Source organism: Amblyomma mixtum, chromosome 2 (assembly GCF_055824585.1).
Source record: "Amblyomma mixtum isolate Tamu chromosome 2, ASM5582458v1, whole genome shotgun sequence".
Taxonomy (NCBI): Eukaryota; Metazoa; Arthropoda; class Arachnida; order Ixodida; family Ixodidae; genus Amblyomma; species Amblyomma mixtum.
The window spans coordinates 278,242,682-278,256,129 of NC_143013.1; the positions used below are offsets into that span (position 1 = coordinate 278,242,682).

General features: G+C 48.8%; 1 protein-coding gene across 1 annotated transcript in view; it reads left to right on the forward strand.

Annotated features, from left to right (window-relative positions):
- Positions 1 to 12,394, forward strand: part of LOC149364093 (uncharacterized) — a 13,192-nt gene extending 798 nt beyond the window's left edge. The window contains exons 2-7 of the mRNA XM_089574104.1: positions 2,717 to 2,789; positions 4,242 to 4,288; positions 7,149 to 7,242; positions 8,999 to 9,057; positions 10,896 to 10,977; positions 12,104 to 12,394. Of these exons, the coding sequence (XP_089430230.1) occupies positions 2,717 to 2,789; positions 4,242 to 4,288; positions 7,149 to 7,242; positions 8,999 to 9,057; positions 10,896 to 10,977; positions 12,104 to 12,327 (579 nt within the window). The 3' untranslated portion in view covers positions 12,328 to 12,394. The remainder of the gene's footprint in view (positions 1 to 2,716; positions 2,790 to 4,241; positions 4,289 to 7,148; positions 7,243 to 8,998; positions 9,058 to 10,895; positions 10,978 to 12,103) is intronic.
- Positions 12,395 to 13,448: the final 1,054 nt, after the last annotated feature.

The window sequence follows — 13,448 nt, forward strand, 5'->3', positions numbered from 1 at the left end:
GCCTTTCCTTTCCTCCAAATCAACGCAGTCTACAACGCTGTATATGTCAGACCGCACCAATGAACGCCACAACAGAGGTCAAGCTGAAGGTCAGACGTGGATCCGCCGGGACGACGCTGAAGGCTCAAAGCCTTGCGCAGTATTGCTTTCGCAATAATAAATGGCCTTGGGGCAGGGCATCCAATGCGAAAGCAAGATAACAGATGATCTAAGGGTGACAGACTGGATTCCAAGGGAAGGGAAGCGTAACAGGGGCGGCAGAAAGTTAGGTGGACGGTTACGTTTAGAAGTTCGCAGGGATAGAGTGGCCGCAGCTGGCATAGGACTTGGTTAATTCGAGAGACATGGGAGAGGCCTTTTTCCTGCAGTGGGCGTGCTTAGGCTGAAGATGTGGATGATGATTAAACGACCGGTCAATTTCTTTGCTTCTTCAGTGCTTCCACGTTGACTGAAGCGCAGCAATGTCCACTTTTCGCTGTGCTTGAGGCAGTTACTAAGAGCCAGTTAGGAGCCTGCCTTCGTTTTAGCTATCAGTTACGAAAAGCTAGGGGGACTAAAATGTAATGGAATCAAAGTACAGTCTTTACAATATCCTAGCTCTGACCTCTGCGAATGTGCTCCAATGTCGACTGTCAGTGCGCGTGGCTGTTACGGCTGTCGCTCCTTTCCATCGCCCCCAAACAACGTCGAAATATCGGGTAAATTGGTTTTTTGAGGAAAGGAAATGACGCAGTATCTGTCTCACATTTCTCGCCGGACACCTGAACCGCGCCGTAAGGGAATAGTGGAAAGTGGGCGTGAAAGAAGAAAGAGAGAATGTGGTGCCGTAGTTTGTTGAAGAAGTTAGCGCAAAAAACGGACAAGGGACAGAAAAGCTCCACTAAGGCACCTCTTCTTTCACTCGTACCTTCCCCTCCCTTCCGTTACAGCGCGGTTCAGGTGCCCGCCGAGATATGTGAGACAGATACTGCGCCATTGCCTTTCCTCAAAAACCAATTTACCAATTTTATTTTTACAGAAGAAGGAACACAGACATTCACGAGGTGCCGTAGTGGAGGTCTCCGGAACAATGTCGACCACCTGGGGATCTTGAACGTGCACTGACATCGCACAGCACACGGGCGCCTCTTGCGGCCGCCGAGGTCGGTTTCGAACCCGGGTACTTCGGCTCGGTAGACGAGCGCCTTACCACTGAGCCACCGCGGCGGGTAAACGGCTGTGGTGTAATTTTTTAATCTTAAAGTACGCTGAAAGGCTAGAAATATCTGTTGTTGGGCATTTTAGCGTAAAGATAGGTTGCGCAGAAGGCACAATGACCTGAATGAAGACTGGACTAGCGCAAATTGGTTTACGCTTATCCTGTCTTCTTCCACGTGACTGTCTCTTTTTTGCGCTTGACCGGACTTTTACCCTATATTAAAGGTCTTCGTTTGCATTATTTATTGTCGAAATGTTCTCCGACTCAGTTGTTGTTGTTGTTGTTGTGACTGAGAGAAGGATGAAGAGGAAATTGCACGGGCCTGCTACTGGCTCTAGCCAAGCCACCACCGCTGCCACGTGCAGATAGAGGAGAGTTAAAAGATCAGAGGAAAGAGAAAAAGGAAAGAAAAGACGCGCGTCGCAGCAACAACTGCGTCGGCCGGAGCGGACGCTGCTCAAAAAAAGCGGCCGAAGCCGCGCTCGCCGAAGCGAGAACAGATACTCCTCGTGGCCGAAGCCGCGCTCTCCCCCACTCCCCCGCTCTCCGACTCAGAGCCGTGTCCGCCTCAGCCGTCTTATGGGACCTGCATAATTGCACAAGGTGGTACTTACACCGCATTCAAAAATACTCGTTTCCTGTTTTATAAATGTTAGTCCTGGAACATCATCGATGTGAGCTGCGCTGACTACGCAGGGTTTTTAACTATCGCCCGCAGCGAGGATGTTGCGGAGGCAGATACGCATGGAATCACAAAGGGCATTGTTGAAACACTAGGCGGCGGCAGTCGAGAGGAGCTTCCAGCGTGTGCGCAGAGGCGGCGCACGGTAAGCGCCCATCCACACATGAATAGCTCTGAGGTAGCCGGATTGCGCCACATGCTGATGAAGTGGGCGAATGCGTGCCGCGTTGGGGCCACTCGACGCGTGCGCACCGACGGCGCGAAAGCATCTATCACCAGCTTTCCAGATGGAGCTACCATTTCGACTCGCCTCTGAAAATTTCAGCCGCGAAGTATGTTGCTATGACCGCTACGACCTAACACACTCGAGAAAGCGATCGCTGAGAACGCCATCGCTTTCGGAAGCGACAAGCTAGGTCGGTCTTTAACTGCGAAGTATTGGTTTATTGGGGTTTAACGTCCCAAAGCAAGTCAGGCCATGAGGGACGCCGCAGTGAAGGGCTCCAGAAATTTCGACCACCGGGGGTTCTTTAACGCGCACTGACATCGCACAGTACACGGGTCTCTAGAATTTCGCCTCCATCGATATTCGACCGCCGCAGCCGGTATCGAACCCGCGTCTTTCGAGTCAGCAGCCGAGCGCCGTAACCACTGAGCCACCGGGGCGGGGCTTAACTGCGAAAGAAGACTGACAGCACGATCACTTACAGCAACAAAATATGGAACAGCACGCATACATTCTTACAGTGGGATAGTTTAGGGAAAACATGAATTACACCACTGGCATTCTTTTTTTTCCTCTTCATCCTATAGTTTTCGTTTTCTTTCTTTTGCAGACACCACCTTGCGGAAGGCGCCGTTCGAGACCTGTCTCTGGTGCAGCTAGTTCCAGTAGCTCTTCTGCGTCAGGTATGCTTTCCTGTTATTACTGTTGTCACGTACAGTGTTCGACAGCATTCCAAGTTTCTCGGAGGCGAGAGCCACTATCGCCTTCATCTGTGCCTTGCTTAGGACTTCAAGTAATGCCACGATAATCACAGTACACGGTTTTGAATCGAGTCCGTTGTGCTATATGTTTTTGGCAAAGGCTGTATCTAGGATCATTCCTTAGAATCGTGCAGCAGCAGGCAAAACTAGTCAGTTGCTTTTGTTTCGAGTCATAATCGCCTGACCCAAATTGAATCTCACACTGTCGTTCCGTCTCCCCACGTTGGTTCAGTTGCCAACATATAGTGACGTGCAGAAAATTTGCGCTTGAAAGGTCGAAACTAGGCACGGTGTTCCTTCAGAAATAATGACGAGACAACAAAAAAAAAGATTTGATGGCGCTCGCGGAGCCATGTAGTAGTAGTCGATGGCATCCAATTCACCCAATTAGTCGTCTTTTGGGCCAATTCTTTTATCGGCGTATGCTGTCGTTTTCCCGCCATTCCCCCATTTTGTTACCAGAGCTCGTTTTTGTCGTCGTCGCTCGCTCACAGGTGGGAGCTAGCAATGGTAAAATGGCAGCGGAATCAATTGATATACAAATCGTCGGAGAATATAATATTGCCCTATATTCAAGAAAATGTTATTTGTGCCTCTGTATTGCTAAGCCAGTTCGCGAGTGCCCGACTGCGCTCCTCATTGGCTCATAGGCTCTTGCTGATCACAGCAGCCAACGTCTTGTAGCTATGGTGACGGGTAATTACGACTGGCATTATGCACTCAAGGGTATGCCAACAGTTTTATTGGTGTTAAACAGAGTTCTTTTTAAAATGATAGATCGTACTGGCTGACAACAGGGGCCTGACGCTGCTTCAGACAATGGAGAAAGGCGGAAAGGGCAAAGTGGCAGCATAAACGTCATGTTATCCCTATGTCGACTCGCGGCATCGTGGCTACTTTGCTGTTTACCGCTGCAACTGCATTAAAATGTATTAGAAGCATTGCCCGGATATCGCAAGCGAGTGTTTTGCAGACGCGTGGAACCGTCTGTACGCGTACAAGATGTACAGGAACAGTGCATATTTAGCTCTCTTAAAAACAGCGGCGTCGAAGTGTATTATATACATGTTTGAAGGATATTCAGGCCGTCCGGTATTCTATTTGGACGAGTAGAGATAATTCAGTTAAAATTTTAACTCCTGAATTCTGCACAGTCGAACGAGATAGTTTCCTTGCACCCGCTACACTGAGAGAATCTACCGAATTCAGCCCTCCAGATTTCAGGAGCTCCAGCGACGCCATAAAGCCGCACTGAACACCTTAGAAGCAAATCTCTTTGGCCGTATATCTTTTGCAAAGTCTGTGCATCTGCAAGGCTTGTGATGCCTCTATGAATCTGCAACATTATCCTGTTAATTTTTCGTCTTTCTGCAGATGACTCTTCCTCGTCGAGTGAGAGTTCCGATACAAGTTCAATTACGGTGAGTGCAGCGTTAAATTTCTAGCGAGTTTCTGTAAATTACTGTCTGAGTAAGGATAACCGAGCAGGACTTCCGCCGGCCCATACATTTTCAAAAGCCGTTGAACTGATTTGGGGCTCGTTCATGAAGGGCGCGTGACCTGTATTTTGGGAGAACATCCCGAGTGCATGGTGTTCAAAGTGCGGAGCATCTGCCTCCTTACTGGAGACAGCTAAGCCTAGCTGCCTTCATGACGGTCCTTATCATCGAGCGCCCAGCGTACACTGCTTTACTATGAGGACGCCCTGGGAATCGCCATATTGTTCGTTGAGCTGTTGTGTGCACCTGGATCTGGCATGGTGACAACGGAATCGGTTTGCAGCAGCTAAGCATCTACGCGGACGATGTGACCGTCTGGATCTGCGAAGGGAACGACTCGGACATCACATCCAGGCTCCAAGAGGCAGCAGATATAATCAGCAAACACGCAGAGGACGTAGGTCTATGCTGTTTACCAGAAAAATCGGAGCTCCTGGTAATCACCAGCAGTAGCGGGAAGATAACTCCAGATATCAAAATTGAAGTCAACGGGAACGAAGTCCCGAAAGTAGATGAAATTAGAATATTAGGTGTGATTGTCAACCGCAGGGTTAGTAACAAAAGCCTGATTAAGAAATTAAAACACCAGGCGGAGCTCGTAGTCAGAGTATTTAAGACGACGTCCATCAGAAGGAGTGGCCTCACGGAGGCTAGTACACTCAGACTCGTACAAGCTTTTGTCACGAGCCGAATCTGCTACGCGACCCCATTCCTAAATATCAAGACCGAAGAACGGGGTATAAAGGCCGTAATTACGAGATGCACGAAGTGCGCTCTAGGGTTCCCCGTAACTACTTGTAACGACATTCTAGAGAAAAGGGGGTTGCATAATGAGTGAAGAGCTAGCTGAGGCGGTGAGGATATCCCAGAGAGAGCGACCTGCAGGAACGATGGCAGGTAGACAAATCCTCGACTGGGTAAACCTACTAGCGCCCGGGGAAGGGGAAAGTGTCAGGGAAAGCATAGATCGAGAAATCAGAAAGCATCTATACGTCTGCCCTATACCGAAGAACATGCACCCCGTACACGACGAGGGGAGGAGGAAAAGCAGAGCTAGGCACCTCGCTAACAAATTGGACAAACTCCCGCCGGGATCGGTCGCCTACACCGATGCAGCGGTCGGGAAAGAAGGCGACGTAACCTCGGTCGCCCTATTAGGCACCGGAATCGCCATAGGAATCGAAAGAAACCGAGATCTACCGCCGGTAGAGGCGGAGGAGATTGCAACAGCCATTGCCATTGCACGACCAGGCGAGAAACACGTCGTCAGCGGTATCAAAGCGGCGGTTAGGAATTTTAGCAAGGGTAGAGTCAGCAATCGTGCTGCCAAAATTCTGAACGAGTCGTCTCTCGCCGAAAGCGTGACTATAAACTGGACCCCAGCACACGCCGGTCTCGCCGGCAACGAGGCTGCCCACATGCTCGCCCGCTCCTGTCTACCTCGGGGTGCTGCGGACGCCTCCACAACAACATATAAAAGCAAACAAAGTATTGGTACGTTAAGCGATGTAACCCACAATCTGAAGAAAGACCGGAGGATATACCCGCCAGCGGATAGATCCCTGAGTAAAAAGGAGTCGTACGACTGGAGAAGACTCCAAGCTCGAAATTTCTTCTCGCCCCTGTGGAGGATTTGAACGGGTGCCAGAGGGCAGAAGAGGGACGGTTCAGAAACCGAAATATGTAAATTTTGCGGCCACGTGGCAACATTAGATCACATAATATGGAGAAGCGTTCGTGCCCCAGGGCGCAACGCGATTAAAACTAGCGATGAATGGGAGACCACGCTATGAAGCTCGACAGAAAAACTCAGCGCTTCGCCGTCCGCCTGGCGGCCAAGGCTGAAGACCTCTTCTCCTAGGCGGGGTCGGAAGTCCTCCGGCCGCGGTGCGACAGACTGCCTCCCCGGACGCCTGCGTGCGGACCCGGAGGTGGCTACCGCGCCATATTCAGCGGAAATCAATGTTCTTCCTCCGAGAGAGGAAGCGTTTCGACCTCACCTCGCCAGATAGAACCATAGGCGCTCGACCTCGAAACATGCGACGGCAGTTGGCATCAAAATATTCGCCCCCTATTTTCCTTAAATCAGCTTCCTTGACTCGCAGATCACCGCCCCCCCCCCCCCCCCCCCTCTCCAACGGCTGTCGGCACTAAACAGCACTAAACAAATTCTTTGCAGGTTGCAGAAGCATGTGGTATATTTTGACATCTAAGATACAATGGCTGCAAGCAAAGAAAATTTTCATCACAATCTTAAGGCATTTCTAGAAAATATACGAAAATAATAAAAAGTGAACAAATTTATCTAATTCTCCTAATAGCCCGAAAAAAAAACACTCTGCATCGGAGTATTTATGGCGACTTTGGAGGACGATGCAGCACTCCCCTTCCAATTATGGCACGCTGTAGCGCGAACGATTGAAAGGTATTAGGTCAATAGCCGCTCTTTAATATTGTGGAAAAGCCGAAAACAATCAGTCTTTTTTCGCGGTCTTTCCAATTTCCTTTTTTGCGCTCATACCTGGCATAGAACTTTCTCAGGGTAATAATGGCCGTCATCGTATATGTCCCAACGCAACACTCCTGCGGTAGCTTCCTTACTTCGGAGACTGCTACATCCAGCTCCGGAAAGAAGTGTATACCCTGTCGAAAATGTGTTCTTTCGGTTGTTTGAGAAATGTGCGTTGTATAGTCCAGGGGGACTTCTGAATGGGCTCCGCTGTGTCACGAACATTTTTGCTGCAACTTGTTAATATTTTGTACTTATAACGTTTCGTTTCAGTCTCTTGATGACATCACAGACACTGGTGAATCGCTGGCGAGCTCGCAGTCTTCGTCGTCTACCTCCCGCCCGCTTAGTCCGATATCAAGTTTGAGTAAGTTGCTCATAATTGAACTTTCTACATGATCCGCGTCAGGAGACTTAACGCCGGTCTGCTAAGCTAAAACCGCTCAGTATTGCATCTCCATGCTCTTTTCCTGCTTTGTCTACGGTAAGATGGAAGTGAGTTTGAAATCCTTCCTTAACTGCCAACATTAATGTGGGTTAGGGAAACAGAGCTTACATTTGACTAGAGTTTATACAATGGCGGCTGCCACATAGCTGCAACTATCTCTCAGAGCGCGGCTTGGTTCCTTGTAATTCGCACCGTTATGTGAAACTTCATTAAAACTTCCTGTTGGGCGAGTTGGTAGTTCATATTGAATTAGAAATATTATAGCGCAAACAAAGACACGGACAAAATAGAGAGGAAACACACACACGAGCGCTAGCGCTCGTGTGTGTGTTTCCTCTCTATTTTGTCCGTGTCTTTGTTTGCGCTATAATATTTCTAATTCATTATGTGAAACTTGCGGAAATAACTGCCTGCCAAGCTGCACTCTTAAGTATGCACTGTTAATCTTAACCGCGTTAAGGCTGCATATTTAACACAGACAGAAATGTGCACAGACATGGGCACATTTCTGGGCTGTAATATAACAAGTAAACTGCTGGTGTTACTAATTGCTGGAAAATTCAGACTTGATGACATTTAAGCTTGATTACACCGCTCTATTTATTGAATCACAACATTACACTCCTCATGTATTTTCCGTTTTGTTTCACTTCAGAGCAACCGGGACTATAAAAATGGGTCTGCATAGCTTCGCCTGCAATACCTTCTGCTCCGGGCATCCGCCACCGATAAATAATGCCACTAGAACCAGCAGCGTTCTTTCTACATGCGTGTCGCATTCAGGCCTGATGCCATGCGCTTACGTGTTTCGTTGATAACGGAGTGCCGGATGTGCCGAAAGAGCGGAACTGTGCGGAAATTGGCTGGCGTGGTTTCAGTTCCGTGCAACTCACTACGGGAGTATCAGCAAACAGCATGGCTTGACGCAAGCATGAAGACAATTGCATCCCCTCACGCAACGTTTCCAGCCGCTTGTACCTCTTCATACGCTGCAACTAAGCATGTTACAAAAGAGCAGCTACTCATGACGCAGAGGCTTTGTGGGGAACTCAGATGTGCTCTGTGTCATTGGCGCGTCCACAAGTGCGAAATACTCCATTGACTTCCAGCGTGCATGTCTCAGCTACGCGTAAATATCAGTTTCCTTCGTTATTCAGTGCTCTCTGCGAGATGTTGTAGCCCACAGTGAATTTCTAGCGCGTGTAGTTCACTTGCAAACTCGACCTTTCTCCGGAACCAAAGAAGCGCTTGTGCTTGTTTTTTCTCGGCTTAGCCCTCGTGCGTCTGCGCATTTTTTTTTTCAGTATGCGTATCAACCAACTAGCCCAACTTTGTTCTCCTAAGAAGGTCCTTTAATGCTGCGTCAGCCTGAACTCTCAAAAGCTGATGTCTGTTTTACGTTTACAATTTATTTACCAAGTTTCTCTCTCGCTTAAATTGACGAGGTACGTGCTAGTAAACCACTAGGAAACATGCCTAAGTGACACTAGAGTAAAAGTATTTGAGTCAGCATTTTGTTCAATGGCTGAGCGGCTTTCCAAGTGACTTTACGCATCGTGGCAGGATGAGCAATACGGTGTTATCGACATAATTAGTTCATATAAAAGGTGTTTGTTTTAAGCGTAGAAAATTATTTGCTGGAAGCGGGTTCGTTCATTTTTTTTTTTTTTTGCAGGTACCAGCACGAGTAGCGTCTCGGAGGAGGAGCTTTCCATAAGGCCTCCGCCGCAAAAGGTACTTTAAATTCTACTAAATGTTCCGAACTTGCCATCAAAACTGTCTACACAATTCCTCACGCACCTTGTTCAGTGGAACATGGCTGCACAGCGGTGTGTACGGATGGCGTCGGAAGTGAGGACACTGTGCACAGACATTTTCCTGCAGCCAACTACAACTCCCTAAAAAAACTGTCAACCTATACATGCGTATCCCTGTAGACTATATCATGTGTTTCGTCTGATGTGAAACCTGTAAGATTTAGCTGTCCGGGCAAACTGAAATATCACTTCTACTGCAACATGGCCAGCGTATATTATTTGTCCAACCCAGCTGCACGAAAAGTGACGAAACTATATCAGTGCATAAGTACAGCAGAGCAGTGGCCTGTTAGCAGGTTCAACCTGGTAAGCGTAATAGCGTTAGACACTGAGCACAATGTATGTAGCTAGCGGTGAGCGACATGAGAGTAGTGCAAACCGAAACGACATTTAATTACTTGTGGACGCAAGTGTTAGAGACATGTTTTATCGGCAAGGGCCGAGACATCTATCAAATCAAACACGCGTACACACAAGCACACATAAGCAGCTTTTCAGGTGATTTTACGCATGATGGCATTATATTGAACCCTAACAGATGCCGCCATTCTGCGCCTTCTTTGCTCCTTTAAATTGGAACCAGTGCTCCCGTACAAGTGATGGAACTCATCACGGGGTCCCTGTAACCGAATCCGACGCACTCATTGTGCAAAGCCCATGGTTAGCAGATCGGTACGCCGCTGTCGGTGAACTCCTCACAGCACGTCCTTCTTGACGAGCATCGCATCGCCTTCGTATTAGACACACATGTTATACAAGCAACTTCATCCTCAAGAAAAATGTGGAGCCTATACGTAAACACTCTGAGGACGTAATGTAAGTAAACAGTCCACCGGATTTTAATGGAGAAAACAGTTCTGATTTTTTTTATGATGAAGAATTGAAATGATTCTTTTCTTGACGCTTGATTAAAACGATCTTTTTTTACCTAAATAATGATTGGTGGAGTTTCAGCTTAGCATACCTGCAACCTCTAGGGTTGTCGCAACCTCATATCCTAGGTGCACTCTGGTACTACACGCATGCCCAGATAATAGAACGGTTATCGCTATAGAACTGCGACTATACCGTTACCGACCTTTCGAGAAAGTGCGCGTGCGCGTACTTCGCATGTGCGGTTAGCGCCAGAAGGCAGTGGTAAGCAGACATTAAGAAGATAATTTAGCATAGCGCAGTCCGCGATCCGACACCGCGAACCGGTTCCTCCAAGCGACAACTGCGCGTGAGCAGACGGCCTTGAGGGGCGCACTCCTGCCACTGCGCAGGCACAGCTGGGTCTCCGCGGTAAAGCATCATGGTAGCGGATCCCTAGTTGCGCCGCGAGGGTACCAGATGTCGCCAGGCACCGGTCCCCTGTAGAATCTAGCTAGCTGCGCATGAGCAGTAGCCGCACGTGGTATGCGGTAAGCGGTAACGGTGGCGGTCCGTGCTTCGCTAAAAGACTCTGTTGGCGATATATGGGAACGCCATGCTGAAACTCTCTATTGACGATCCGCGCTGGCTTTGTTAGTTATTGACGGCTGGCTTGCCAATCTTAAAACCCGGTAGCAAACGACTGCAACACCTGTATGAAACAGTGTGGGGTCGGCGGTTCTACTACGCCATTCCTTCTCTGTGCTGGCGGGAAGCGTTCGCAGAGGCACGCAAGTGCAACCCAATATTATCCAGTTCCCGCCTGAATCGAACACCTCACATGTATTCACGCTGGTAAGGGCAGTTGTTTAAACCGGTTTGTTGTTTTTTTTTTCTTTTCAGCGTCCTCGTCGCCGATGGCTGATCGGACGTCGCCGCAAGAACCCGGCCTGCTCCGTGTCGCAAGAATGTGACGAGCCCTCGGGTTAGCGTTTGTTTCAAAGTTTTTCTGTGCTGAAATTTCATGATTTTCTTCCATTAATACACCTAGCTCTTGTACAATTTTCATTTTCATTTAGCAGTCGCTCAAACACAGCTGCAAAAAAAAAAAAGCTCTTAAATCCAATATTGTCGTTTATATGCCTTGTCGGATTATATGCCTTGCCCTTAAGATCTACGCTAACAGCGAGAAACAAGAGAACGAGCCTAGGCGAGCTTCGTACACTGTGTAGGTTCTACACGACGTATCTGGCTTACAAAAATCCCTCCCTGGATGTCGCCATTTTACTTGCCGGGCTGCTTTGAGCACATGCCGCTATAACAGTGCAAGTGGCGGCGCGGCCTGTACGCACCTCGAGACAACAGTCCATAGAGCGATGGTTTCCGTACCTGGTGGTATCCAAAGGAAATATCTATGTGAAGTCCCTGGACAAGTATATGATCAGAAGACAAGAATTATATACCGTTCCGTTGCGTACAGGCAGATGTTGAGACACTTGCCTTTTTGGGCTGCGGTGAACGGGTGCGGTTTGGTGGCGTTTCCACAAGCTGAGAACTTGTGCCGGTTGCACACAGCATTCTAGCGAGAAACATACTGATGCCCAGGGAGCCCTTTTCAGAAAAGTGTTTAGACCGTTAAAGACCTTATCGAAAACCTCTCCGTAGCCAAATTAACTCTGCGGCGCGAAGCAAAGACTAGTGGCATGGACTAGTGTCTTGATGTCGTGATGTTGTTTGCTTTTACTTGCTCAGCGCACTCAGAATGTCCATTGACCAACGAGCCTAACTCCAGACTTCCCATACATTTCTCTGAGGGCTCCGCCATATTGCTCGCTCGACTGCGTTCGCAATAAACCTTTCGTAAAGTTCCATAAGCCTTTCCAACAAACACTCGCTCTGCATCACCATGTTCTTCGCTAGACTGCTGTGCGCACCGTGCATAAGGGAGGTTGAAGTTACACCGCAACTCTCCTGCACGTGTTCTCAATAGTTAAGAGAGCAGGTGCTTTGACGTCCGCGTGCACCCGTTGTAGAAGAAAGTACGGAACCTATCACGAATACAGAAGTGCGAATCTCGGTGTTTTGACCAGCCTGCTTTCCTTGGCTTTCAGACGACAGCGAGACTGGGAACAGCGAAGCTAACGCCCGCACAGCCAGCCAGCTGGAGTCGAGGCTTCGGGAGATGGAGAACGCCCTCAAGTGCGCGATCTGCCTGAGTCGCCGTCGCGACGTCGCCTTCCTGTGCGGCCACGCTGCGTGCAGCACCTGTGCGGCCGAGATCAGCAGCTGCCACATCTGCCGGCGGACCATCAAGAGACGAATTAGGCTCTACTAGCGCCCTCCTCAAAGCTCTTTCCACCCGCCGCGAGAGGCCGCTAATAAATTTCCCCCCTTTGAGAACACCCTGTTGCTTTCATGTAACGCCCGAAGCATGCGGCGAGTGCTGTGAAAGCACAAGACACCAGCGGAAGAGGTGCAGTGTGATTTGTCTGTTGTTGTCCTTTCTTTGTAACCTAAGCGGGGCTATGTTCTCTCATTGTTGCGTGTGGCGAACCACAAGGCAAGGAAGCACGCGATTACTCGTTCGTAGCAGCTCTGCAGGCGTCTTACTGCTGTGCCTCCCGCGGTCAGCAAAATATTTCAGAATGAGATAAACATTCCGGAATTTGTGTCGCCTGTTAGGCCACAGCCTGCTGGATACCTAGCTCAGCTGAGGTTAGACAAGCGATGGAGTGTATGTGTCGCCCTGGATTAGAAAACTCAACATTTCGAAGAAACTGCCTGTAGTGTTGGGATTTCACTCAAAGGTAGGGAGAGGGGGCGGGGGTGAGGGGTTGCGCGCAGCGTTTCTAATCTTGGCGTTTTATTTATTGGTCCCGATGTGCTCCTCACGGGCGACATTGATTGTAAAATATTTTATTCGCCGGAAAGAGTTTGTAAGAGGTCGCGTTAAGAGGTCGAGAGTACATCGCGACCAGTGGCAACTGATTGTGCATCTTTAAATGGCTGTACAACGAGAAGGGGGGACTGAATAAGTGCTTAAAACATTTAGCTGTACAAGTTTGTGCATAGCTTCTAAAATTTAAGTGCAACAAAAACAGCTCACAGAATAGGAGGACGACGGGACCAACGTTTATAGATACTTTAAACGTTGCGACGGGACATGGGACAAAGAAAAATGGGGGGGTGGGGGAGGGGGGGGGGATGTGTGTTTGGAATCCGGTAGGATCTGAGGATGTGGGAGAACTTCTTGATGTGGGGACAAGTTCATGAGGCGATCAGTAGAAGCGCTGTATACCTAGGCATATCCATTATCACGGATGCGACAGGTCCTCAGTTGCGAAGAAAGGCAGCAGAGAATAGAACCGAGCTGAACGGCTACCAGCGCAATCTGAAGTGCCAACTATTAACTGTTGAGCGGTCAAATGAATTTCTACCATTTGGTTTTCCCACACT